General features: G+C 53.3%; 1 protein-coding gene across 2 annotated transcripts in view; it reads right to left on the reverse strand.

The window, feature by feature from the left end:
• Window positions 1-229: 229 nt before the first annotated feature.
• The window catches only part of CDH23 (cadherin related 23), a 363213-nt gene continuing 335569 nt past the window's right edge, over window positions 230-27873 (reverse strand). The window contains exons 41-69 of one of the 2 annotated variants that reach the window (XM_054572650.1): window positions 26630-26763; window positions 25823-26032; window positions 25164-25271; window positions 23662-23764; window positions 22228-22353; window positions 21277-21480; window positions 19613-20071; window positions 15520-15636; window positions 14180-14404; window positions 13468-13637; window positions 13106-13243; window positions 12022-12141; window positions 10184-10361; window positions 9855-10066; window positions 7713-7904; window positions 7454-7567; window positions 6700-6829; window positions 6339-6590; window positions 6098-6259; window positions 4388-4644; window positions 3934-4031; window positions 3381-3501; window positions 3219-3298; window positions 3033-3073; window positions 2852-2912; window positions 2224-2353; window positions 1917-2039; window positions 1400-1504; window positions 230-556 (exon numbers count right to left, since the gene is read on the reverse strand). In XM_054572650.1, the coding sequence (XP_054428625.1) occupies window positions 230-556; window positions 1400-1504; window positions 1917-2039; window positions 2224-2353; window positions 2852-2912; window positions 3033-3073; window positions 3219-3298; window positions 3381-3501; window positions 3934-4031; window positions 4388-4644; window positions 6098-6259; window positions 6339-6590; window positions 6700-6829; window positions 7454-7567; window positions 7713-7904; window positions 9855-10066; window positions 10184-10361; window positions 12022-12141; window positions 13106-13243; window positions 13468-13637; window positions 14180-14404; window positions 15520-15636; window positions 19613-20071; window positions 21277-21480; window positions 22228-22353; window positions 23662-23764; window positions 25164-25271; window positions 25823-26032; window positions 26630-26763 (4697 nt within the window). The remainder of the gene's footprint in view (window positions 557-1399; window positions 1505-1916; window positions 2040-2223; window positions 2354-2851; window positions 2913-3032; window positions 3074-3218; window positions 3299-3380; window positions 3502-3933; window positions 4032-4387; window positions 4645-6097; window positions 6260-6338; window positions 6591-6699; window positions 6830-7453; window positions 7568-7712; window positions 7905-9854; window positions 10067-10183; window positions 10362-12021; window positions 12142-13105; window positions 13244-13467; window positions 13638-14179; window positions 14405-15519; window positions 15637-19612; window positions 20072-21276; window positions 21481-22227; window positions 22354-23661; window positions 23765-25163; window positions 25272-25822; window positions 26033-26629; window positions 26764-27873) is intronic. The other variant, XM_054572651.1, reaches the window with a different exon arrangement.

The following is a 27873-nucleotide window of genomic DNA, read 5'->3' on the forward strand; positions in this document are numbered from 1 at the left end:
CTCATCTGTAGACGCTTAACATTTTTGTTTAGTTTTCTTAAAAAAATAACAAATTTTATGAACGTAGAGATCAGATACTGAATGAACGCCTGGCAGAAGTGGAACCGGAGCGGCTGATGCGGGCCGCTGCCACTGGACCAACCTGAGGTCGTGAGCCAGGGTTGGCCTGGAGGGGGCCTGCGCCCTGTGGTCCTGGTGCTGCACACAGCAGCGGGGCTCTCCCGTCTAGTCATAGCTCCGTGATCTCCAGGGGGCTCTCCATGATCACGTCGCGAAGTTTGTGCAGGGGTGTGGATTTGGCGGACTCCGTGCGGGCGTTGCGCTCAAAGGCACTGGCCTCAGCAGCTGTCAGTGTCTCCAGTGAGCGGCCCAGACCCTTCTGGTCATCCTCGGGCAGGCTGTTGAGGTCAGTGGCCAGGAGTGTACCCGTGCTGCCGTGCACCATGTGGATTCCATCGGGTCCTTTGAGCTCAGGTGGCGGCTTATGGGAGAAGCGCAGGCTGCCCTGGCCCGGGCTGCGCTCCCCTGGCTCCTCCTCTAGCTCCGTCTGGATCAACTGCAAGAGTCCAGGACCCACACATGCTCAGAGCTATGCGCAAGCAGTGAGCAGGTGGCCGGCCCGAGTCCTACCTGCTATGTGTCTACTTTCTCCCTACTGCACACAAGGAACCCTGGGCTCATGTGGTGGGCCTACCCAGCCTGTTTTCTCAAATGGTACAAAGGGGAAAAGTGGAAACACGGTGCTGTGGATGTATCCTTGGAAATATATAGGCTTCCTATGAGTCTTGAATTTTGTGTATTTAATCCATAAAAATCCTGTGATGCAACTGTAGTATCACAGGATTTGTTATCAAGTTGGGTTGGTTACAAGTCGGTCCCAAGCAAGGTCAACAGTATTGGCCAGGTTGAAAGTATCTACAGGTGAAGTTGGAGGGAATAATAGGGTCTAGTGGAGGCCCACAGCTGGCGCTTTGGTTCTGTGTGGAACTCAGCTTTTAGTCCATTTCACTTGGGGATGTTGGCCCAGCTGGTAATCTGGGTTTTAGATAGTGGTGACCTCACTTTAGGCAAACAACATAGGACATCTTTTTGACCCTATTTGAGCCAGTTCCTTCAAATGATATAACCCTATAAGGGTTATATGGCAGGAGGGTCATGGGGTTCCTCAAATCTGAGAAACATTTCCTTGAGCCCACCCCATCCCTAGAAAGGCCACTGCAGAACCCAGAAAAGAGAGCCCACTGTCTGTCCTCCTATACCCCCACCCATTGCGCTCTCTGGTCCTGGCTGCTGAGCTCCAGGGACTCTGAGAAGGATGAAGGTAGCAGGAGAGCTAGAGAGAGAGAGAGCACCCCCAGGGCTGGGGCACGGCACACAGCTCCCCTGCCCTCCCGGCTACCTCGGAGATGGAGGAGTGGCAGGAGGCGGCTTTTTGCACCATCCGCTGTGCAAAGAGCTTTTTGAGCCGCAGGTAATCCTCCAGGACCACCTTCAACAGCGAGCCCTGGGGGAGGGAGAGGGTTAACCCCCCACCACGGCCCTCCCTGGCCATCCCCACCCCTTGTTCACGCCCATTAACACAGATGGGGGCCATGGAAGGTGACGGAATCTAGGAGGCACAGGCCTCAAATCCTAGTGTAGAGGGTCGGGAGCAGAGCCTGGTGACAGGTCTCGATGGCACCCTGGTCCTAAGGGCACCACAGGCTGGAGCGGCTCCTGGTCAGCCCCAGTGCCCAGGCCCCTCTTTTTGCTCTGGTGGTCTTGCCCCAGTGGAGGGCAGGTCTAGCTGAACCTGGAGATGGAAAAAGCTGTTTCCCTTCCCTGTATCCTCTGGAGCAGGTCCAAGCTTAGCCAGGGGTCTGGGTGCAGGCCTGGGGGGGTGGGCAGGAGTGCAGGAGCCTGTCGGGAGGGCTCACCTTGATGGGCCCCTCCCGGATGATCTGGCCCAGCTTGGCGATGTTGTCGTACTCCTGGATGGCTGCCCGCAAGTACCGATCATCGTCGGGTTTCACTGCTGCTGGTTCACGCCCAAAGGTGCCCTGGGGACGGGGGATGTTAGCTGGACCGGAGGTAGCACGTGTGCGTGCACGCTCACACACATGCAGGGTGGGGGGCACTTCCTAGAAAGCACAGCTCCTTGGGCAGTGCTGGCGAAGACCTACCCTACCCCCACCCTGTCCCTTATGATCCTCCACCCCTGCCCCTGGCTCTGGCCTGGCTCACGTGGGTGCGGGTGGGGCTGTTCCACAGGTCTGCGATCTCACTAAGGTTCTCTGGCAGGTCGTCCTCGTGCTCAGCCTGGGCGGCCAGTTCCAGGTTTCGGCAGAAAGGATCCAGCCATACTGGGTTGGCCCTGCAGGTGGGGTGAGGATGGAAGGCTTGAGGAGACAGATGCTCTGCCAGCCTCACCCCATACCCCTTCCTGTTTCCCTGGCCAACTAACTAGTGCTTTTCACAGAACAGGAGGTGAGGGGCCAAAGGTAGGCCCCTTGCCCTGTGGCACCTGTGGGTGTGTCCTCCCCTTAGGCTCCCACTAGAACCAGGACAGGACAACACGTCAATCCGGATGAGCTTCAGTTTGGAAGCCTCACTCTCTCCTCGCTGACCAAAGTCAACTCCCACCGCCTCCTTCAACTTGGGACCTATCAGCGGTGGGGCGCCCAGCTCAGTGACAGTTTCTGAGGGTGGACAGAGCGGGGAGGCCAGCCCGCCAGGGGGCGCCCACACCCCAGGTTTCAGCCAGCCCGTTTTCCCTCCCTGCTTGGGAGGCAGCAGGGAAGTCTCCGCCTCAGCTGGGTCCTTGGCAGGCCTGCCCAAAGCACACCAGGCAGGGCTCGGGGACCCCACTCACCCGTCAAAGGAATACTTGTTGGTGTTGGGCATGTCCATGATGTCGATGAAGCCACGATTCCCTGCAGGGAGCGGTTGGGGGCATAGAGGGGTGGGAGCCTGGGCCCGGTCCAGGGCCTTGTGAGTTCCCCAGGAGCCCCTCCTGCCCTCTGACCTCCCCAGCCATCACAGCCCCTGCTCACCTGCGGAGCCAGCCACAATGGCTTTGAGTTTCCTCTTGTGTCTGGAGAGAAGCGGAGAGAGGCGCTGGTAAGGGAGGCTGGGGCGGGGCTGGCCTCTCTGGGCGCTGCCTGCCTCTCTGTCTAACCCAGGAGTAGGGCTAGTCAGCCAGTCTCAGGGCACAGGCACAGGGCGCAGGGGTCACTCACACAGTCCTGTAGTACCAGTTCATGAGGATGAAGAGCATGGCGGCCAGGAAGAGGAGAATGGCCAGGACAATGATCGCCATCTAGGAAAACAGGACCGGGCGTGAGCGGGTGAGAGTCCCCGGGGTGGCAGGGGGCTGTGGGGCAGGTGCCACCCAAGGGTACCTGCAGGGCGGACATGTCGTCAGGCAGCCGGACAGAGATGGCAGGCTGCACGTCCAGGACATTGTAGTTCCGGAAAAGATTCCGCAGCTGTTCCTTGTTCTCGTCGATCATCTGGATCACCCTGGGCGAGGGGCAGGGGCCTCAGCTCCCACCCTCAGCCGTCCCCCAAGAGTTTGCCTCAGTCAGGCCAGTCCGCTTAGTTCCTGCTTTGGACCCCGAAAGTTCACCCCCCTCCCCGCACCAAACCTTGCACGATTAAAGCCCACCCAGCTAGGATAGCTTTGTTTCCTATCGGATTCACCATCCCTTCATAAGGGATCCTGTTTGAGCCTCACAATCAGCATAATGCTCCCATTTTACAGATGGGGAGAGTAAGGCTCAGAGGGGCAGAGCTCTGCTCACACCCACAGTGCTCTTTCTAACGGCTCTGCCCACCTGCTGGGGAGAGTACCACACAGCAGGCCTGACGGTGTTGTCTATGCTTCTGTTGGTGGGTCCCCTCCCCAATCTCAGGGCAACAGGCAGACGGACAGAGCACAGATCCCCCACCCACCGGTCCACGTCCAGGATGCGGTTGGTTTCTCGGTTCACCACATGGATGAGCAGCTCTGTCTGTGCGAAGTTCACCCGGCCCTTCTTATCCACGTGGAACTAGGCAAGAAGGGGCATCACAGGGTGTGGCAGGGGTAAGGGACGGGCTGCGATGGGCAGGCCTCTTCTGAGAGCCCCTCCTGCCCTGCCTTCCAATAAACCATCACTGCCAAGTGCTCGCTGAGGACCGAGCATGATGCCCATCACTTCACCACACTGTGCCCCATTTCACAGATTAGAAAACTGAGGCCCAGAGACCTGGAAGGACTTTCTTGGGGATACGCAGGCAGGAAAGGACTGAGGGGGCATATACCCCTTTCTACGCTCCTCGCCTCTCCACAATAACCTGTCCCTCCTTGTGGCCTACTCCCCCTTCTCCCCCACTGCCCCAGCCCCAAGGTGGGTCTTGTGGGCACCTGCACATCGTCGGTGTTGACAATGGCACCGGTGATGTTGGAGAGCAGGCGGATGAACTCTTCCTCAAAGCCACGCACACGGTCGGGGATCTCATTAATGACGATCTTGACACGCTGGTCGTCCCTCAGGATGTAGATGCCAATGATAGCGGTGTCGTTGTGGCCTGCCAGGTCCCGGGCCACAATGTCCACCACAAAGTAGCCAGGGCTGTAGGCCATGAAGAGGTCAAAGGTGCGCAGAATGCCATCCACACTCCCTGCAGGAAGAGCCCACGGCTGGGGGAGCAGCTCAGAGGCCACCCAGTGTCCCAGAATCCCCAGAGGCAGGTGACACACTGCGGGGAGGCAGCCGGGGCCTGCGGCATCTCGGGACCCAGATGTCTGCAGAGCCCAGCGCCGGCCTCAGCTTGGCTGTTACGTGTGCGAGGGGCGGGGCAGCCTGTGCTGCTGGACCTACACCCCTTCCAAAGATTTCTAGTGAACTCTCCTGATTTTTAACTATTGATCGAAGTTTTTATTTAAACATTCTGCATGTTAAACGAAACAACTGTGGGGTGTACTGGCTCGAGGATGATGAGTTTGGGAATCTGGTGTCCCCTACTGGGCTCCTTCTGAGCCCCTCCAGTGTCTGTCTCTCTCTTACGCAGTTCAGAATTCGAACGTAGAGAAATGACCACCGGAGGCACAGCCCAGTCTTCTCTTAGAAGACAGTAGACATGGGTTTAAAACCTGCCACTTTCCAGCTGTGTGACCTTTCGCTACTTAGCCCCTCTGTGTTGTAGTTTATTAAAATAAGAGCAGAGGGAGCTCAGAGGGCAAAGGGATGGTGTCTGGTTATGTGACTGGAGGAGGTGGCACAGGGACTCGATTTTGAAGGATGGTTGTGGGGAGCATATCTGAAGGCAGAGTGAAGGTCGGGGCCGTATTCCGGGAAGCAGAGAGAGGGGATCGAAGGCCCGGGGAGGATGGTGTAGAGCAGGCTGAAGGAGTGATGAGCAGTTCAGCTTGGCTGGGCACAGGGCCCTTAAGAATCCTAGGGGGATGAGGAACCAGAAAGGGGGATTAGGAGAAAGACCTAGTGAGCCTTGAATGCCAGACCAAGAAGTCTGGATTGACTCCTACAGACAGAGAAGAGCAGGGAAGGGGCTGGACTGGAAGTAAGGAAATGGGACAGCATCCACTGGGACACCTTCTAGAGCCTAACTCAGAGAGGCTCAACCACCACCGGGAAGCGCACAAGCAGACATACGCACTTGTAGGAACAAGCACGCTCTTTGAACTCTGGCTCCCCAGTGCCTAGCACAGTGCCTTACCCGGGAGGGTGAGGTACACAAATGGGAAGTCAGGGAGATACATAGAAAGGAGAACGGGAAGATGAATGGATGGGTGGGTGGATGGCTGAGAGGAAGGACGGACAGATGATGGATAAATAATGGATGGAGGAGGAAATGGGAAGAAAGAAAAAAGGAAGTGGGTGGGAACATGCAGCTGTGGATAGGCAGTTGAATAAAAGGATGAATGAATGCTAGATGACTGGCTAAATAGATGAATGAGAAATGTATGAGTGAATGATTGGAAGGACTGACATGGCCGGCCAGCCACCCGTACTCTGCGGTGCCCAAAGAGACCACCGCCACCTCTTCGAGACTACAGCCAATGCAGTGGTAGAGGTCTTGGCTGGAGGCCGCCCCTGAGTGACCAGGCCCCTACCCATGGTGAAGACCTGGCCCACGTCCTCAGAGTCATTGGCAAAGGCCCGGAAGTAGTGAATGGCCAGGATACTGTAGAAGACGAGGCTGTTGTTGCCGATGTCTGCATCCAGGGCCAGCACCTGGATCAACTCCGAGCCCATCTTGGCGTCAGTGGCCACTCCTGCGGGAATGGGCAGGTGGGTATAAGTGGTCGGGCAGGGGCCGCCCCACACCCCGTGCCCAGGCCCCAGTCCCTGCACCTGCGGTATACTCGGCCTTGGTGAAGCGTGGTGGCTGGTCGTTGATGTCCTCTAGCACAACGCGCACTTCCTGCAGGGTGAGGTCAGCGATCAGGTCCAGGTCTGGTGAGGGCCCGCGGGGAGGCGTCCAGCTGCGATTGCTTGAGGCCTTGACAATGAAGGAGAAGACCGCTTCGCGCTCCCGATCCAAGTCCTTCAGCACCAGCAGACGCCCGTCAGGCTGAAGAAGGAAGTTCTTCTCTTCGTTCCCAGCTGAAGGTGGGACCATGGCACAGGGTGAGGGGGGCAGGGCCAGGGCAGGGCATATTGGGGTCATCTCCAGCCCTCGGGTAGGGAGGGCGCTAGCCCCCTTAGGCCCCACCTGCAATGAAGTAGTACACGATGGCGTTGGAGCCCTCGTCCGCGTCCACAGCGCCTGTCACGTTGCCCACGAGGGTGCCACGTGGTGAGTGCTCGGGCACTGTCAGCAACTGGTACTGGGGGCTGCCTTTCTGCAGGGCATAGGGGAAGGGCATCACAGGAGGTCAAGGGAAGGCCCGAGCTCCCAGCTCCTGCCAGAGGGCCCTAGGCAGGGCCTTTGTGGGTGCTGAGGGAGCTCACGGTCCTCATCTTGCGGGGTGAGCGGGATGACTGCAACCTCAAGGGAACAAAGGCTGGGCCTGGGAAACGTGAGGGCAGGGCTGGGCTTGGCATGTTCTCTGACATCTCCCAGCACCTGAATGGATATTTGAGCGAAGGGCCACACTCTCTCGTATGCACATGAGTGTGCACACAAGAAGGAAAAACCATGAAGTTAGAAAGTCTGAGTCCACGGTACGGGCTCAGCCTCAGCTCAATAAAGAAGAGCTGATTTTCAGGCTTCCTGTGTACAATGTGTGCAGTTAGGAGAATGTTACTCCAGCAGTCAGGCATTTTGTCTGCTTTTTTGACAGCTGGGTAGTGCCTTGAAAGAGCAGTTGCTCCATAAATATTTGTTCCATGAAGTATATGCAGGTTTCTGCGGGCAACTTGTGTCATATGGTAAAGGGTGCATAGGGGAGTATATGCACATATGTGCTTGCAGGCAGGGGATCCCTGTGTGGGTATGACAGGGCAGGGGATGGGTGAGAGCTCACTGGAGGCCTCAGGAAGAGGGGCTCGTTGTCGTCGATGTCATCCAGGGCTACCTGCATCGGCTGCATAGTCTCATACGGCACTGGCTGGCCCAGGTCGCTGGCCACCAGGATGAGCTGGAAGTGGAGCAGCACAGTCAGAGGAGACAGAGAGCCCCAGGTGGGTATTGCGGGTCATTCTAGGTGGGGAGGTGGTGGCCCTGCACCCAGAGGAAAGCCCCTCCCTCGACCTCATCCCTTGAGCCGGGCCCCGCCCCCTTACGCTGTACACAGCCTGCTTTTCACGGTCCAGGCGCTGAGCAGTCTGGATCAGGCCGCTGATTGGGTCGATGGTGAAGTATTCCCAGTCCCTGTTGCCCGTGGTTTTCAGGAAGCTGTAGCGCACAGCCCCGTTGAGGCCCTCATCCTTGTCTGTGGCGTAGACCTCATACACGTTGGAGCGCAGTGGGATCTCCTGCGGGGGGCAGGGCAGGGAGGTTCCTGGGGCATCCGGGAGAATCCCAGCTCCTGGGCCCCCACAGAGCTCTCATTCTTTCTTCTCCTGTAGCAGAATGTCCTCGCCACCTTTCAGCTTCCTTAGGAGACGGTTGCCTGCTTGGCTGGACTCTCCTGCAGTCTGAGCATCTGCTAGAACATCCTCACTTCACTTCTCGCGAAGGCCACCGCCCATTGACCGTCCAGCCTAGGATCTACCACGCTCCAAACTCTCTCAGGGTGACGGCCCTTCCAGGGGCTATCCTCATCCCTCCCACCCCATTGCATGCTAAGATTTAGAAGAGGGGTCCAAAAGCTGAGGCCACAGCCACACTCTGTCCTCGGGTCTGTCTTGCTCTCTGCTACCCCAATCACAGGAGCTCTGAGTATCCCCAAACAACACCCACTCAATGGGGTACCTGAAAATGGGGGACAGGCAGGTAGGGCGACAGACTGGATGAAGACTGGACACCTGGGACACCTGGGTTCTAGTCCGTTACTAATACCAAGTGACCTGGACATGCCACTTCACCTCTCGGAGCCCCAGTCTCCTGAATCCCTTGAGTTAAGTCCAAGATTCAAAAAGCTTAATTGATGTAACACAGTGACCTGTGCATAATAAAGCTGCTCAGGGCACAAGCAAAAGAGCAAGTTTCTTTGCTTTTAGTTGAAAAATTACCAGCTCAGCATGGTTTCACTGTTTATCTCATTGATCATGACAATCAGAAACTCTGAATGGCAGTTACAGCTAACTAATAGAAAGTGGGATGACAAACAGGTAATTAACAAATGCTGGTTGTTTGGGAGACATGAATATTTCAAAATACGGAGCCCTTGAAGGGAAAAAGTTAGTAAATGGGGCCTTTGGTATGGAAAAGAACTAGATTATTATAAATTTCTACCCTGCCTCATTCCACAAAGAGGATTTAAAGCAACTTACAAGAAAGTATAAATTGTAACAAGAGTGAGCAAATTTAAAAAATTAGGGTAGAGAAAAGAAATGTTTGGCCAGAAAATGGGAACTGAGGGATGGGAGGCAAGGTGTGTCTGCTAAGACCGTGCAGGGCCACTCGAGGCGAGCTGGATACTCTGAACTCCCTAGCAGGCGAAGCCAAGGGGACCACTCAGTCACTGCAACAGACACAGGAAAAAGCAAGGCACAATATAAAAGCCCAGTGTTTCCTAGAGCTCAGCCTGGCAGAAATTTCTTTCATGGGACCTTAAAGAGGAGAGAGAATGACAACAAGAACTTAATGCTGACATTCTGAGATGCAGAGACATGCTGAAGTCTGGGAGCAACGAACAAGCGGCAGCATTTGGGGCCTGGGTGCTGAGAGGGAGGAGGGGAAGGGTAGGAGCCAGAGGGGGACTTCCTTATATTTACAAGGCGATTTAGAGCAAGGAACGAAAGAACTGGAGAGGTTCCAGAAACTCGGGCACTTCCCCTTCCTTCTTATTTTGATGCCCATCCTCAACTCCCAGGCTGTCTACACTTTGGTATCAGCAGGAACGACAGACAGATGGAAGGGGCCTGCATGTTTATTTCGAGACAAGTATGGGGGAAGTGGGTTTCTGGGGACACTGTTCCTCTTGGCAGACATCTAAGAGCAAGAGACAGAACATCTATTATCAGTCCCATTTTGCAGATGAAAAAAACACTCAAAGTAGTTACTTGCTCAAGGTGATTTGGTTGGTAAGTGGTAGAGTTAGACTTGAACCCAAGACCTTTCGCTGACATAGGCCATAGTACTAACACTGTTCAGTACTGCCCTGTGTGGCGTTGAGTGTGTTCCCTATTCTGGCCTCAGTTTCCCCACCCTCACAATGGGGTCCTGCCCTTTCACTCTCCCACGCATGACTGTAGAATGTAATGGGCTGGATACTGGAAGGGGCACGTGGGTAGGCAGGCGACCCTGCGAGACAGCCGTACCTCTTTGATGTGGAGAATGGTGCCGTTGGGGGGACGCACAAAGATGGGGCGGTTGTCATTGACGTCGATGACCTCCACCAAGAGCATGGTCGTGCCCCAGAGCGGGGGCTCTCCGCCATCGGTGGCCACCACGGTCAGGTTGAACCTCTCGTAGGAATGCAATGGCCGCTTTGTGGTCACCAGGCCCGAGTCTCTGTCCACGTGGAAGGCCTCTGGCAGGTGGGGCAGAGAGCAGGGCACGGCTCTGGCTGAGGCATCCTTCCCATGGCAGCCTGCCTCTCCCACTCACCACCCCCCAAGGCGTCACGAGTGGGGCCCAGGCTACGTACCCTCGCCGGGGCCCTCGAGTGAGTAGGACAGCTCTCCATTGGAGCCTTCATCCTGGTCGGTGGCCATCATGGTGATGACCGAGGTGCCCGCTGGTTCATTCTCATAAACGCTCGTGCTGTACTGGGGCTTGGAGAACTGTGGCCGGCAGTCATTGACGTCTAGCACCTGAATCACCACCTGGGGGGGAGGTTGAGGACAAAGGTCAGGAGTATCCGGGGGGGCTGCTTCAGGTGACCCAGTTACATAGGAGTAAGAAGAGGTGGACAGGGCCCCCCCGTTAGAGTCTGACCTCAAACAACCTATTTAACCCCCTGAGCCTCAGTTTCCTTAGTTGTACTTTGGGGACAATATCTTTTTTTAATCCTCACCTGAGGATATGTTTATTGATTTGAGAGAGAGAGAGAGAGAGAGAGAGAGAAAGAGAAAAACATCAATGTGAGAAACATTGATTGGTTGCCTCCCATATGCGCCCCAATCAGAGATCAAACCTGCAGCCTTTCGTGTATAGGAGAAAGCCCCAACCAGCTGAGCCACCTGACTGGCAGTGGTTGGGGGGTGGTCACAATATATCTTCTCTTTCAGGGGCTTGTGATGGTCACCGTGATGATGTGCCGTATTCTAGATTGTGATGGAGGTGCGCAGTGCTGGCCTGAGGAAGCGCTCAGCAGCCCGCACTGTGATGAGCGGGTTCTGTGCGTCTGGTCCCTGAGCAGGAAGCCCTCCTGCCCACATCCAACTCTGCCCCTTGCTCCTTCCCTCAGCGCCACACTCTCACTCTAATCTCTGTACCGTGATGCTGGGTGGCAGTTCCTCCGCCCCTGAAGGCCCCCTCTTGACTGGGATTTGCACCAGGCAGGGGCCTTGGTTCTCCCTGCTGACCTCACAGCCTGGGGCAGGTCCTACCGGCATGTCAGGCCAGGAGGGCCGCGCACCCCCCCCCCCCGCCCCCGCCCCCGCCCCCACTGCTGTGGCCCTGCCTGCCTGCATCCTCACCAGAGCTTTTCACAGCAGGATTTTAAGAGCCCTTTTCAATGCACAAAGTACTTTCCAATCCCTGCCCCACAGCCCCTCCTCCCCCACTCACCACCGCCCTGGGAGAGAGGCAACCTTAGTCTTCTGACTCCAAATCCTGTTCTTCCCCCCACACAGCACAAGGCTATGTGGCTGGGACAGGACTCGGACGTGTGTGAATGCTCCCAGACCCTCTCCGCATCTGCTAAACAGAGTTTGCCCACCCAGCTTCTTACCTCCTCACCCAGGAGAGTTTTTTTTTTTTTGAATGGTTATTGTGGTAACTGGAAGAACTGAATGCAGAAAGATGACCGGACAAGGCAGAAAGAATGGAGAAGAAAGAAAGAGAAAGCAAACTCTCGAGCAATGGAATTCTGGGTGAAAATGGGGTACAGCTTAGAAGGCAGGACACTGGCCTCAGAGCAACTGTGTAGACATTAGAACTGGGGTTGTGAATTTGATGCCTCATGACTGTTCTTTAAGAAATATAAATAAAGATAATTGCTTTATCATTATATTTGGTTGCTGGACTGTGTTTCTTTCAATGATACCATGGAGACACTTGGCCATGTGGAGCCCTCAGCTTTATTTGGGTTACACTCAGGAATGTTTAGCTGCCTTAGCAGAGTTTTGGCACAAGAAATTTCTGCTCGAGTCTTGTCTCCCTAAGCCACAGCCATTGTGACCCACCCAGCTAAGGTCTTGCCTTTTCCTTCCTGTCACCATGTCTCTGAGGGGGCCAGGTGGCCCTGCAGTCGTCAGTCTCTAAAGGTTTTTCTTGCTGCTTCCACAACCCCAGTCCCTGACCTAGCCAGGCACCCCTCACCTGCACCGAATTTTCTCGACGGTTGCTGGCTATATCCCCAGGGTTGTCTATGGCCAAGGCAGTCAGGATATAGTGGTCCTTCTTCTCCCGGTCCAGAGAGGACAGCACATAGATGTCACCCTAGTAGGAGGAGGGTGGAATCAGGCCCTTCATCAATTCAACAGATATTTACTGAGTATCTACTATGTGCCAGACACTGGCCTGGGCTCTGGAGATATGGCACTGGACAGGAGAGACAACAGCCCCTGTCCCCATGGAGCCCTCATTCTAGTGGCTCTTCTTGCCCTCACCACCCCAATCCCTCTGGAGATGGGATAAACAGCCCAGACTGGAGCTTACTACCTGGCCAGGTATATGGTCGTATGCCATAAATATTCACTGTACGCAGTGCTGAGCTGGGAGCATGTCTGATCGTTCACACCAAGCAGGAAGAACAGAATACCACTGATAGGGTAGAATGCAGAGGGATGTGGGAAGGGGGAGGGACTGGGCGGGAAAGTCCAATTCCAGCCCAGCAACTGGGGAAGGCCCTGCCTGACCAAAGCACCCGCAGGCCACAGGGCTCTCTCTGCACTGAAACAGCAGTTTTGAGTCCATTTGTAGACATGTGAAACCATCACCCATCTTTTCTCTTGAGTTTCTACTCTCCCACAAGTCTGAGGCTCATGAGAGTGTGGGGGATGTACACAGTGTAGGTCCACATATACGGGGGGAGCTCGAACACTGTGCTCCCTTTCCGCAGAGCTGCCTATACCTTTCTTTTGACAGTTTCAAAGAGTGGTCACATGGACTTGAATCAAGCTTTCTAGTTTGCTGGGGACACATATCAGAAGTTTTTGTCCCACAAAGGATTAGTTCCAAAAGACTTTGGCCACCTCCTTCCATGTCTGCTGGGACAGAAAGGCCTCAGTCCGAGGGATGTCTGGGATTCTGGGAACAAGGCTTACTGACTTGGCTAAAAAAACCTCTGAGGGTCCAGAGCTCCGGGTGGCAGGACCCAGAAAAGGGGGGATAACGACAATACTTCTGGTGGCTTCTTAGCCCTTTCCATGCCCCAGACCCATGCCCTCCATTGCCCGCTTACCGTAGTGGGGTTGATGGCAAATTTGCCCTCTCCATCTACGAGGCTGTACTCAATAAGGGCATAGTTGCCAGAGTCGGCATCAGTAGCAGTGACCGTCACAATGACCGTGCCCACGGGCGCATCTTCAGGGACGGCTTCCTGGAGCCCAGTGGGCAGGGGGAGAGAGTAGGCCAACATCAGTCCTCCAGTCCACTCACCTGCTCTAGGAACTCACTGGTGCAGACAACCCAGGGCACCAAGCCGCTCATGGAGTGGTCATTCCCATGAGGCTTAGAGGCTGGCGGGGTGGTAGTGAAAGATGACCAAAGGCCCCAAGGAATGGGCACAGGTCCTAGACCCAACTTGTTGGCCTGGCCACTCACCTGGTAGGAAGGCTCATCAAATATGGGGTTGTTGTCATTGATGTCCACGATCTCCAGGTAGACAGGGATCTCAGCTGCCCGGGGTGGGGACCCATTGTCTGAAGCCCTCACAGTAAAGTTGAGCCAGTGCACTTCCTCGTAGTCCACCGTTCGGTTGGCAATGACCTTTCCTAAGACACAGAGGCACGCCAGTGCCATTTTGGACATTCCTTACTTATAGAGCCCTCCACAGTATGAAGAGAGGGATCTAGAGCACTGAGGGGGCAGGTGTGGTCCCTTGAAGAAGGAAGATGACCCAGTGGCAGGTTAGAGGGCTGAGAACAACTGGCATCCAGCTGTTCTCTTTACTGGAGGGACGAGAAAGCTTTTCAGAAGTCAAGTAGATGAACGTCAGCGTGTCCACAACCTCCTCTGAGATACTCCTTCTTGGCCTTCTTGCTCCCTAAGTGATACTAATGTAGTCAGCCCTCCATATCTGCAGGTTTCAATCTGCTGTTGGTTGACCCTGTGAAGGTGGAACTGTGGATACGGATGGAGGGCCAGCAATGGGACTTGAGCATCTGTGAATTTTGGTATCCGCTGGGGATCCCAGCCCACTGAAGGACTGTGGTGGGGCTCAACTGGAGGGTGAGGAGTGGGGGCCAAGGTCCCTCTGGGAGGTTAAACCAGCACACACATGTCCCCAGCCCTCCTCTGCAGATGTCCCACCTACCCGCTGAGGAGTCTTCCAGTTGAACGTAGCCTGGGGGCATCAGGTCCAGCAGGGTATAGGTGATCAGCCCATTGAGGCCCTTGTCAGGGTCCACGGCTGATACGGCAATGAGTGTGGTGCCGGGGGTGGCCCCTTCCAGGACCTTCTCTGTGTAGTAGGTGATCCCAAAGGGCTTGAACTGGGGCGTGTTGTCATTGACATCCAGGATGTTGACTGTCAGCTTGGCTGGGGTGAAGGCAGGGGTGAGGGTGATGTGAGGGGCACCAATGTGGCTGGGCCAGGCCTTCCTAAGTCTCAGCTCTGCCTAGAGAGGATGGCAGCATCTCACCGCCCTCTTGGGATCCCTGAAGCTTGACCCAACCTTTGAGTGGTGGCACATGACCCTTTCCTCTGGTCTGGTCTGTCATTCTTCCATAGGGAAAGGAGCTTGGGTTCTACCAGCATGATAAGCGACCTTGGTGGAGCCCCTGACCCTACTGTGCCTCAGTTTCCTAACCTGTCCAATGTGATCCGTTCCCTGATTAAGCCTTCTGTCTCCTGTCTGAGTGATGTCTGTATATGACTAGTCTGGATCCTTTGCCCTCTGAGTATAGGACATGTAGGAAATGACCAAGGTTGCTCTTCCTTCCTGACAACTTGGTCCTCTGGGCTGCAGAGATAAGCAGATGATATCTACCAGGCCTGTTTCCCAACCCCAGCAGCTGTCCTTGTCTCATGACAGGGGCTACTCGAGGCTACCTGTCCCTACACCCCCCACCCTGCTCCCCACTTTTCCTAAACAAAGTCCATTCCTCTCGCAGCCCCTCCCAGCTCACGCTTTAGTCTGTAGGCAAGATGGCCTGGGCCGGCCTGCAGAAGGCAGCATCTGTTCCCTGCTCTTCTGTGCTGTGGTACCTGTGCACCCCAGTGTGGTGTCTGTGGCTTCAAATCATCTTTCCTTGTGCCTTCCTTCCTCTGGGCTGACCGTGTGTCTTCCTATCAGATCTGAGGTTTCTGTCTCACATTTGAGCCACACCCTCGTTACCAATTCTGACAGCGGGTTCCAACCTAAATCTCCATAGCCCTCCTTTTTGCAGTTACCTTCCAGTCTCCATCAAGCCTCCTTCCCAGTCTGAGCCTTGGGGTTCGGACTACATACAGTTCTGGGTTCTGGACCCCTCACTGCTGAGCTCTGCTTAATAACTGGGACACGCAGCCACCCTGGGCCTCCCTGTAGCTGCCACCTTGCACATCCCTCTGGGTCCTGCTGCTTCCTCCCCAGGGCCAAGCCATTCCCAGCCTGTCTCCTTACCCTGATCAGCTCTGAGTAACCCACGGAAGGTGCCTGTGGGGAGACTTACCATTTGGCATGCTGACAGAGCGCTCTGGTAGGTCGCTGGCGTTGTCAATCACTGAAAGAGTGACCTCATAGGTGGCAACCAGCTCCCGGTTCAGGGGGGACTTCACCATTACAGACCCTGAAGATCAGATCAAATCAGGTTCAGCCTGAGGGAATACCCTAAAGTCTGGGCCTCTAGGGGTGCTCCTGGCCAAACTGTACAATTCCCACCAAGGGCAATGGTCCTCAATGGACCTGGGACTTGCTGGTTTCATCTTTGGCTGAAACCGGTAAGTGGGATGAGCTCACAGCCCCCTGCAAGCTCATCACTCATTGCTTACTAGACAGTGACCTTGGGCAAATTATTTAACCTCTCCACACCTCTTTCCTCCTCTGTAAAATCAGGATAATTACAGTACCTACCACAAAGGGCTATTTGGAGGATTATAACAATTAAATGAGTATAAAGGGCTTAGAACAGTGCTTGGCACAAAGAGAATGCCACATAATTGCTTGTTTAAAAAAATGCTTGTATTCCACAACACTGTGAATATATGGAGCACTACTGTACACTTTAAACTGGTACTCATTCAAAGATGGTAAATTTTGTTATGTGTATTTGATCACTGTTTAAGGAATGCTTGTATTCTATGGAGATCAAGTATAAAGGAAGTTCAAGGCCACTAAAACCGCCAAGTGGGCTCTCTGGAGGGGACAGCGATAGAACAGGCTGCACAGTCGGGACTATTCCTCGGTCTCCATTAAGTAGGGAGTGACATGGACTGATGGTGGGAAAGGAGCACAGACGGCCCTGTGTTAGAAATAGCAAGGAGCTTCTTCTCTCCTGTCTTCTGCCCCTCAGAGCCCCTGCCTGCTCCCAACCAGAGGATCCCTCCAGAGACTTAGGCTTGACCTGGACAGCTCTAGTTTGGTTGATCTCACCGTTGCTCTATTAGGACCTCTGCTTCCTGCCTGTTGGAGGATCTGGTGGCCCCTCTTCCCATCTGCCTCATCCTAGGGTGATACCTCCTCTCTCCCTTTCTAGCTCCCTGTCAGGCATTGAGGTCTCTGGGGTCCCCTGCCCCCTTGGCAGATCCCCCTGCTGGGCTTCTGGCCTCCTCAGGTCCCCAGCCATGGGGAGGTCACTTACCCTGGGCCGCTGCCTCCTCCTCCTCCTCTTCCTACTCTCGCTCCCTGTCCCCGAGGCTGGGGAGCGAGGATGGGGAGAGGGTGGCTGCATTCAGTCTGCAAAGGCTGGGCCACGACCTTGGCCTGGCCTCACAGGATGGGGAGGATGGTGGGGGTGTGGTGGGTATGGAGGAAGGCAATGGGGTGAAGCAGAGAAGAGATGAGGTGGGAAGTGACAGAGAAACAGCTCAAACCTGCGGGCCTGCCAGCCGTGAGGAAGAGAGAAGAGGGTTAACATCAGTTAGTTCAGGGCGCACAGGGGATGGAGCAGAGCAGGGCATGGGGGACGATGGGGCTCAGTGCTGACCCAGGCAGGAAGTTTGGGAGGCAGGTTGTGAGGGGAAGAGGCAGAGGGGAAGGAAGCCAGGGGAGGAAGAGGGAGCCCATTTGGCAGGAGAGGGAGGGGGAAGGAAGGTGAGCAAGAAAGGTGGGGAGAGCACAAGGAAAAGGGGGTAGAGAAGACACTGGAAAGAAAAATAGAGAGAAGAGAGTCAGTCAGAGGAAAGGAGAACAGAAAAGAGAAAAGTGGTAGAGGCATCAGTACTGTATTGCGCAAAGTTGGGCAGGGTGCGGAGCAGCTCTCCATGGTCCTGACTAACCACTGCAGTGGGAATTTTGCTAACCTGGGACATGGCTTAACCTATTTGACTTCTTCTAGTGCTCATGGTTTTCCTGACTTCTTTCCCTTGGGCCTCAGATACAGACAGAGTTAATCATATTCAATGATTCATTGCCCACTATGTCATTGGCACTACTCTTGTTTTATGTATGTATCTATTCTCTTTTATTCCAGTACTCCTCACCTCTTCCCTTCTTCAGGCAATCACTGTAATGTATCGAAAATTATATATTGTTTTGTATGTCTCTTCTATTTATGCAAATGAGATTGTGGTATACAATGTCTGTCCAGAAGAAGTCCGGCCATTGTTTTTTTTTTTTTTTAAAGACTTTATTTATTTTAAGAGAGAGGGGAATGGAGACAGAAAGAGAGGGAGAGAAACATCAATGTGTGGTTGCCTCTCACACACCCCCTACTGGGGACCTGGCCCATGCATGTGCCCTGGCTGGGAATTGAACCAGTGACCCTTTGGTTCTCAGGTCGGCACTCAGTCCACTGAGCCACACCAGGCAGGGCCAGCCATTGCTAATATAATGAGAATGATTTGCGTGACATCGTTGTAAGCTGACAGCCAAGGAGAGTGGACTGGAATGTGTATGCATGAACAGTGATGACTTCATTGTACTAGTCAGTGGAGGTGGTAGACACTGTTGAGTGAGCATGTGTATTGAGTGGCATGCATATTGAGTGGCATGTGTACTTATTCAAAATGACTGAGCAAGTACAGCAATGAATCTGTATCAAGTTTTGCGTTAAGCTTGAACAGTCCTCTGTGGAAACTATTGGGATGATTCAGAAGGCCACAGCTATGGGCAAATGGTGATTGGCAGCTTCATCATGACAATGTACCCGCTCATGCATCATGTCTCATGCAGAGTCTTTTGGCAAAATGTCCAATCACCCAGGTGACTCAGCCCCACAACAGCCCAAATTTGGCACCCTATGACTTCTGACTTTCCCCAAAACTAAAATCACCTTTGAAAGGGAAGAGATTTCAGATGATTGATGAGCTTCAGGAAAATACGACAGGGCAGCTGATGGTGACTGGGAGAACTATGTGAGGTCCCAAGGTGCCTACTTTGAAGGGGACTGAGGCTTCATTGTCCTGTGTACAATGACTCTTGTATCTTCTTCAATAAATGTCCCTATTTTTCATATTACATGGCTGAATACCTTCTGGACAGACCTTGTATATATCCTACCCTATTTCTTACTCTTTTCACTAAGTACTTATTTTTAAGGTCCCCCCAATGTTGGTCCGTATGAGTCTAATCTGTTGCTTCTGACTGATGCCTGGTATCCCATGCCATGTACCCACAATGTTTTAGTCTTCAATTTCCCAAGGATGGGTGCCCAGCTGGCCTCCAACTCCCACCACCAACACTGCAGGGAACACCCTCAGATTACTGACCTGAGAATTTCCTTGGGAAATTCTACCCAGGAGAGGAATTGCTGGGTCATAAGGTATGAGTGCACTTTGTGCATTTAAATTGCTGTCTAGTTGGTGGAATTGGTCTGAACTCCTACAGTAGTGTATGAGGGTCTTGATGTCCCCACATTATCACCAATACTCAATATTGTCCATCATCCTAATATCTGCTGATCACATTTGGAAAGCTGAAACCTCATTGCTGTTTTACTATGAATTTCTCTAAATAACAATTTTTAGCATTTTGTATAACAATAGCCATGTTAGTTTCTCTGTCATTCCTCTGGGATTCCTAGGAAGTATATGTGGGTGGTCCCTTGTTCTTAACTTCCCAGAAGAACAAAATACAGGATGATCGAAATTATAATAAACTGCATAAATAATAAAAGATGGCCACATTTCTCTTCATTTTTTGATAGTGTAAGAAAATCATTAAAGATAATATATATACATATATATATCTTACAGATGACTTACATGGCCAATATGCATATTAAAGAAGTGCATATTAAAACAAGGTACCATTTTCCTAGGAAAATATAAACATAACTTTATAATATTTAATGCTGACAAGAGTGTGGTGAGAGAGGCGCTCTCATACAACACTGAGAGACTGAGAAACAGAAAGAGAGGGAGCGGGTCAAGGGGGAAAGACGAGGAGTAAGGAGAGGGAAGGAACAAAGGGAGAGATGGAAAAGAGAGGGAAGGATGTGCTGTTGACAGGGGAAGAGAAGAGAGTGGACAGCAGAGCAGCTGAGGGGAAGGGAGGACCAGAGGGAGAGAGAATAAAGAAGAGGGAGGATCAGGAAGAAAGCAGAGAGCAAACAGACTGGGGCAGGGAGTCAGGAGTAGGGGTGAATGGGGAGCAGGCCCTTGTACCTGTGTTGATATTCACAGCAAAGGCATCCTCCTGGTCAGGCACCAGGCGGTCAGTGTCGTCCTTGGCCACAATGCTGATGATGTGGTACTCCAGCTTTGGGTTAAGGTCACGGTCGATGGCTGTGACATTGGCAATGACAGTGCCTGGCTCGGCTGACTCCAGCACGCTCACCGTCTGGATAGGGTTGATGAACTCAGGGCGGCAGTCATTAATGTCATCGATAAGGATAGTGATGATGGCAGTGCCAGAGAGAGGAACAGTGCCCCGGTCAGTGGCCACCACTGTCAGCCTGTAGGATTCCTGCTCCTCCCTGTCAATGGTGACATTGCCAACGCGGATGACCCCTGTGACTGGGTGGATGAGGAAGCGGTCCTGAGCCCCGGCTTCTATTCGGTAGATAAGCTCCCCATTGAGGCCACTGTCCTCATCCGTGGCTGTGACCTGAAGGACTGAGAATCCTGCGCGGGGTGGGGGGGGGGAGGAAATGGGGAGTAGCTGAGCACTGCGGCTTCTTCTAAAAATATCACAATAACATACATTGGTTGGCAGTTCACAGGGGCGTCTTCTCACCACAACCTTGCCGGCATGCATCTTTCATATACTTTTTATGTTTTCAATACTGTAGGAAAACAGTATCTTATTTTATTTCACATTCTTTGATTATTTGTGAGTTGAACAATTTTTCATAATTTGATAATTAGTTGTATCTTCTGCAAATTGTATGTTTTTTCTGCCCACTTTTTGTCACATGCTATCATAATTACATTAATTATGATAACACGTTATCATAATTGCATAATTATGATCATGTGTGACAAACATATTTTTTCAGTTTGTTGTTTGCCTTTCAATATCGGTTATAATTACTTGATGTAAAGAAGTTTAAATTTATATGTGCTGGAATTTAATACTTTTCTTTTTTTTAAGTTCTTCTGTTTCTTGTATGCTTAGAACCTTCTTATTCTGAAGTCAGATAAATATTCATCTAAAGCTTCTTTCTTTTATTTTTTAATGTTTTCTACTTTTTAACCTTTTTTTTAGAATGTCTGTGGCTTTCATTTTGTCATCTTATATGGGGGAAGAATCCACACTAAATATTAATAGATGTTTTACGCACTAAATTATTAGTTTTCACTACTGCTTTTCATTGTTTCCCTTATCACATTAATATTACATTCTTTAATTTACTGGTATCTGTTTCTGGGCTACTTTGCCCAGACTCTTGTTCTTATATTCCATGGTTTTAAATACTATTCTGTAATATGTTTTAATATCTGGGAAGGCAAACCTGGCTTTATTACATTTATTTTTTAAAATGTTCTCATTCTTTCAGATGACTTTCAGAATCAAGTTTACTCCCTAAATCATATTTGATTTTGATGGGAATCACGTTAATCCTATTTTGACTTTAAACCAATCTTTTCACCCAGGAACGTATCTTAATTATTTTGTTTGCAGACAAGAGACTATGGATGAGAAAAGGGAAGTGACGGGGCGACCTGGGTCTCCTGGCTCCCTGTCCGGTGCTCTCTCCACCCACCCTGCCGCCTGTCCTTCTCCTGCTGAAGGTAAATTCTGCTCCAACCAGTGAGGCCCCAGTCCCCACAGACCACCAACCAGCTCCTGCCTGGGGTCTGGGGCCTGCGCCCTGCCCCCTGCTTACCTGGTGGGCAGTTCTCCAGCAAGTGGATAGTGAGGGCAGCAGGGCTAAAGATGGGCCAGTTGTCATTGTCATCCAGGATGGTGACGATCAGGTCAGCTGTGCCGTTGAGCAGCCCAATGTCCTCAGCCAGCAGCAGCAGATCCAGGATGGGAGGTGAGAAGGCCTCCCGGTCAATGACAACACCTGACCTCACTGTCACCACGCCTGACACCCAGTGCCATCAGCCAGGGAGGTGCAAAGGAAAAGGGGTACAGTGGGGAAAGAGGGCAAGAGCCAACCAGGAAGGTACATTGAAAGACCAGGGCACAGCGTGTGAAAGAGATGAAAGAGGAGCAGAGAAAGCAACAAATGACTCTTCCTTGAAGGCTCAACAACCGATGCTTAGGGAGGTCCCCTAGGTGCCAGCGTCCTGGGATTGTCCCATCCCCAGGTGCCCTCTGCCATTCTACAGAGTCCTGTCTGGGCTGAGTGACCAAAGGTGGAGGATTGACCTGCTGTACTGAGAGAGGCGCTCGTATATCTCTCCTTGGTGTCACTTGTTACCAAATTGACCTGTCTAGGACCAGGCCGATGTGAGGTGGCCTCTGGAGCGCTTCAGGTTTGGTTTGAGGAAAGAGCTTTGGCTGCTGCTGACTGACTAGGGGCCTGAGTCTCTGGCCTGGGCATGGGGAGATGGAGGGAGTGTTTTGAGGGGCTCTCTGTCTAGGCTGAGAGTTTGTGCACTAGCAGGTCGCTTGTGTTGTCTCCCAAGCCTCCTCCATGGTCTCCTCACCTGGCCCTCAGGTGGCCTTAATCCAGCTGCAAGACTGAGGCTCTGAGGAGTGGGGTCTCCATGCCGAGCCAGGTCCAGGACTGAGAAGGGAGGCCCTAGTCTAGCAGCAGGCTCACTCCCACCCCAGCTGGCAGACATGGAGCCCGGCTGGGAGTACTGGGGGCGTGTAGAGGCCTCACCTGTACTGTTGTCGATGTCAAAGAGGCCACTCTGGGCACCCAGCAGCTGGTAGGTGACCACGGCGTAGACATCCAGGTCCGCATCGAGGGCCAGGATGGGCCCATTGAGCACCGTGAGGGGGGTCCCTGGGCCAGGGGAGAGGGGTCACTGCAAGGCCAACCTGGCCCCCCACCCCCTCCCCCGGCCCCTTCCCAGTGAGCCATGGCTGACAATGAATGAGAGGGAGGGAGGTGAGGCGGACGGGGTGAGGAGGCCCTGGGCCGGGCTGCGGCAGCCTTGGCAGACTGACGCAGATGCCTGGGGAGCGGCCTCAAAGCCCTGCTGGGGAGAAAACACAACAGTGGTGAGGAAGCCCCTCCGGCCCGCCAGGAGCATGCCTGCCTTCCCAGCAGTCTGTGAGGCTGGCCACTGGGAGGGAGGGTCCGCGGGCTCTCTGACATCCCTTCCCTGTGTGGGGGTCCTGTCAAAGTATGCACACCCCTCCCAGTCTGTCCACATGTGTGCATACACAATGCTTCATACAGGCATCTCACTGTACGTGACTAGAAATCCACATGTATGTGCAGGACTCTGTGTTCATGTGACCACGAGTATGCACACGGGAGCACTCGCAGGCCTGGGTGCCCCCTGGTTGTGTGCCTGTCTGCCTCTGCCAGGGGACACATTTGCACACGGAGCACACTGCGTAGGCACCCACATGCCTATGTGTGTCTGCACATGTGTAAGCCCACACATATGCCTTGACAAGAACATGAACTGGCGCCTGTGTGAGCACATACACTGGGTAGCGGGGTACCCAGCCAGACACAAGGAGTTTCCCAGTTCACCTCTTTCTGACTGAGAGTCCAAGCTTAGGGGCCTGGGGAGGCTGGAGGTAGAGAGAGGGGACCTCTTTGGGGGACAGTGAAAAGGAGGTTCTGTCTCTTTGAAGGAAGGTGAGACTGGTCAATGCATGTGTCCTAGCTATGCTGGTCTATACAGGGCGCCCTGGCTCCCACCTCTAATAGCAGATGCTCCTGAAGCTTCCAGAAGCCTTCAGGATGCCCTGTGCTTCTGGGAGGGAGGGAATGGGGAGGGTGGGCTTGCCCCTATCCTGGGTAGTCCTCACACTTCACTGCCCCTCAGGCAGGGGGTGGAGGGGCTGCTCTCAGACCACTCTGAGGACCAATGGCCACTTCCAACCAGATCTGTGGCCTCTTTGGTGGTCCCTAGGAGGCCTGGCACCCTGGGCCCACCAGCTCCTCAGAGCTGTTCCCCCGCTCCTGTCCACGCCCTTTTGCACCAGGTGGCTCTGTGTTCAGCAATGTGGTGAGGCTGCCTCCCCAGCCAGGCCTCAACTGGGCCCACCTCAGGCACGAGGTGGGTCCACAGGCATCTGGGACTCAGGTGGTGCCTGGCAGCAGCAGGAATTCCCAGCCGGGCCCAGCACCTACCAGCAGGAGAGTTCTCCATCACCTCTGCGTGGTAGGTGCTCTCAGTAAAGAGGGGGTGGTTGTCATTCTCATCGGCAAGAAAGACCAGCAGCAAGTCAAAATCCTGCGGGAGGCATGATGGGAGGGCAGGTTGTAGACCACATTCTAGCTAAGTGCTCCAGTGGGAGAAAGGCTGAGAGGTAGGGGGTCAGGGCACAGAGGTGGGTGATTAAAAAGCCTACGCTAGTGCTCCAGAGACAGGGGTTCAAGTCCCTGCTTTGCTAGCGGCTCACTGGATGGCCTTAAACAAATAATTTCCTCTGTCCAGGCCTCGGTTTTCCACCTGGATAAATGGGGATCTGAACTCCTTCGCAGAGGTGTTGTGAAGTTCACAGGAGGATGGATGCGAACGGTATTTAGCTACGGTCCCTCTCACGGTAAGGAAGGACTGCAGGCAGGAAGATGACTGTTGGTTTTCAGACACCCCAGGCCTGCCTGCTGGCCCATTAGAGTTCCTCCGAACTCTCACCCAGGGCTTCACTTCACGCTTTTCAAAGGCCAGTAATAGTTCTCGCCTCTCAGAACCTCCACTGCAGGGGCAAGGAAACCAAGCCCCAGAGGTGACTACTCAAAACTGCACAGCAAGTTAGCAGCAGAGTGAGGACTGGCCCCCAGGCCTCCTGATTCCCGCACTCAATGCTGCTGCTTCCAGGTCACCCTGGCCCTCCTAAAGCACAGGTGGAGGAGGGAGAGTGAGAGGAGGAGCGAAAAGGAGGGGACAGGAAGCGAGCAAAGGAGAGGAGAGAGAGGCCAGTGGCTTACGAGCACTGCCAGCCTGAAGTCTCGTTGGCCTATACAGATGGGGAAACTGAGGCCCAGAAAGGGCAGTGTCTTGGCCGAGCCATGCAGCTAATCAGAAGCAGAGATGAAATAAGCCAGGCCCAACGACTCTCGGTCAGGGTCCCGCCCCAGACCTCATGGGCTGTGAAGGGAGGGCTGAACCCTGTCCCCAAAAGGGACCGTTCGCTTGCAACACTCACCTCCTCTTAGTAAAGAGAAACAACGTCTTTTGCTTTTGATGGGAAAGCTGCCCTTTCAGGTAAAATGCAACCCTTTCAGACCCTAGAGTTGTGTTTGTGAGCGCACGCAGGCCATATGCACACACAACTGTGATGTGTGCCCAAGTGTCAGCGGTTTGAAGGGAAAGGATGAGAGCTGAGTTCCCTGCGTGTTTGCCATGTGCCAGGAACTGTGCTGAGGACTTGGCAGATATTGGCTCCTTTAAGTTCTCTCCTCAACTTTGGGGTAGGTGTGGTCTTCAGTTTGCAGAAGAAAAAGACAATGGAGGCTGAGAGAAATTGACTGGCCAAAGTCCCACACCTGGTGACAGGCAGAACTGGGATTTGAATCCACCGCTTGCTCACTCCAGGGCCTGCGAATCTAACCCCCCGGCCAGGCGGCCTGTGTGTCTATAGCACCCAGCCCTGCTGCTCCCACCTCCACCCCGAGCCCTCCAGCCTCACCCTCCTGGCTATGCGTGGGTTCTCCGGGTTGTCCTTCACGGAGATGGTCAGCCTGTACTCTGGGATCCGCTCGCGGTCCAGGGGCCGGTTCACAGTGACGATCCCTGACTGGGATGCGGAGGGTGGGTGAGCTGAGTGGCGAGAGACCTGTTCCCCACTCTGGGCTCTGGCCTGCAGAGGCCCAACTGCTCCGTCTGTAGCTTCAGGAGTGGCTGTGAATTCCCTCCCTAAATCACCAAAGATATGGTCCATACGGCCAAAATGGGCCGGCAACATCTTGCCCAGGCAAGAGTGACCCAGCAATGCCCAGGCGTTGCTGTCTCAAGGGGATGGGTTCTCTGAGGACCCCGTGGTGCCAGCAGCCAGTGACACTCCAAGGTGTCAGGTGAAGATGTCTTGGGACAAGTGGTATGGAGACTCTAGCCCCATATCTTCACATAACTGGCCTTGGGGGTAACAGAGACCCCAGAAATGGCTCAGCTGGGAATCTAAGATTCCATGCTTCCCCCAGAGACTCTGAGTCCCAGTGGAGGAAGGAGGCTTGAGGAGGAAGGGGAAGCAGAAGACCAGACAGTGGCATAGAAAAGCCTCTAGGGCAGGGTCATCTCTTTTAGAAAAATCCTGTGGAACCAGCCCCCTGGGGCCCGCTCCGGCCCTACCGTGGCATTGATGGAGAAGGCCCGCTCCCGGTTGCCTGCAGTGATGTTAAAGGTGAGGAGTGCGTTGCATCCGCTGTCAGCGTCACTGGCCAGGATGTGGGCGACGAAGCTGGAGACGGGGCTATTCTCGCTGATGGTGACGTTCATGGGGAGGTTCAGCAGTACGGGGTCATTGTCATTGATGTCCAGCACCCGAATCCCCACCAGCATCTGAGGCATGTCCGAGGAGGAGGAGGAGGAGGAAGGAGAGATGAAGGAGAAGGTAAGGAGAAAAGCGGGTATGGGGAGACAGAGAGAAGGAAGAACAAGTGATGGCGATGGTGGACATAGTAGCCAAGGCGAGGTGACGACTGAGACAAGGCAGGGTAGCAAAGGGGTGGCGGTTGAAGAAAGAAGGTGCAAATGATCATGGAGAAGATAAAGAAAGAGGAAGAATAAAATGATAATGAAAAAGGCAAGAAGATAAAAATGAGGGTAAGGGGGAAACAGAAAGGTAAAGAGGCAGAGGCGGCGCAGAGGCAAGCTGGGAATGGCAGAGTGACAGGGACAGAGGCCCACTGGCAAGGTAGCCGCCCCCGAGAGCCGCTGTGGGGGGACAATTCTAAGTGGCCATGGCTGCCAGGTGCCAGGTCCAGCCCCCACGGGTGAGCCCCAAGGTGCACTCATAAGCCTATGCGGGGGCCTGGACTGGCTCCAGGACAGCTCGCGGCCTCTCTGGGCGTGGGTGTGCTCGCGTTCACAGGGATCTCTATGGAGAGTTCAGGGGTCAGTGAGGCAAGGCCAGTAGAACGGGGCCCCCAGACTCACCGTGGAACTGAGTGGGGGTACCCCCCTGTCACGAGCACAGATGGTCAGGTTATAGAAAGCAATGGTTTCACGGTCCAGCTCCACATCCTTCCGGACCCGCAGCACACCTTCCACGGGAGAGATCAAAAACTCCCCTGGGTGCCACCCAGGAGAGGCCAGAGTTAGCTGGGAATGGCCAAGAGGGGCGGACAGCCCAGGCCTCTCCCTGATTCCTCTGGCAAGCCTTGCTGGCCAGGGCCGTGGAACAGCTGGCGTGTCGGCCCTCCAATGTCCCCAGCTGCGGATCCTCATGGGACCTGCCGAAGTCTGGGAAATGCGGGAGGGAGGGGAACAGATAGCTGCTGGGTGAAGGGGGGTCTGGGCCCGCTCATGCCCTGATGTGCCTGAGATGCCAGGCCAGTTTCCTTCCCTGGCTCATGGGCAGGCCAGGGACTGACCCTGGGTAAGATGGTCACATTGAAAAAGTGGGATTCAGTAAAATTGCAGGATATAGAATCAATGTACAAAAATCTGTTGCGTTTCCATATACTGAAGACGAGCTATCAAAAAGAGAAATTAAGAAAACAATCACGTTTACAAATACATACTAAAGAATAAATTACTTATGAATAAGTTTAACCAAGAAGGTAAAAGACCTCTACCTTGAAAACTGTAAGACATTAATAAAAGTAATTGAAGACACAGGCTCTGGCTGAGTAGCTCAGTTGCTAGAGCATTGAACAATACACCAAGGTTGTGCATTTGATCCCCAGTCAGGGCACACACAAGAATCAACCAATGAATGATAAATAAGTGGAACAACAAATCAATGTTTTCTTCTCTCTCTGTCTCCTGAAATGTCAATACATAAAGCCGAAAGGTCAATACATAAAAAAAATTATTAAAAAAAAAGAAATTGAAGATACAAATGAATGAAAGATATTCAGTGCTTATAGATGAGGAGAATTAATATTGTTAAAGTGTCGCTACAACCCAAAGCAATCTATAGGTTCAATGCAATCTCTATCAAAGTTTCAATGTCATTTTTCATAGAAATAGAATAGACAACCCCAAAATTTATATGGAACAACAAAAGACCCCATATAGCCAAAACCATCTTGAGGAAGAAGAATAAAGCTGGAAGTATCACACTCCCTGATTTCAAACTACATTACAAAGTTATAGTCATCAAAACAGTATGGTTTTTGGCATAAAAACAGACATAGATCAATGGAACTAAACAGGGCACCCAGAAGTAAACTCAC

Source organism: Pteronotus mesoamericanus, unplaced genomic scaffold (genome assembly GCF_021234165.1).
Source record: "Pteronotus mesoamericanus isolate MK-2021 breed Mesoamerican mustached bat unplaced genomic scaffold, CSHL_Meso_final contig_24, whole genome shotgun sequence".
In the NCBI taxonomy this organism is placed as follows: Eukaryota; Metazoa; Chordata; class Mammalia; order Chiroptera; family Mormoopidae; genus Pteronotus; species Pteronotus mesoamericanus.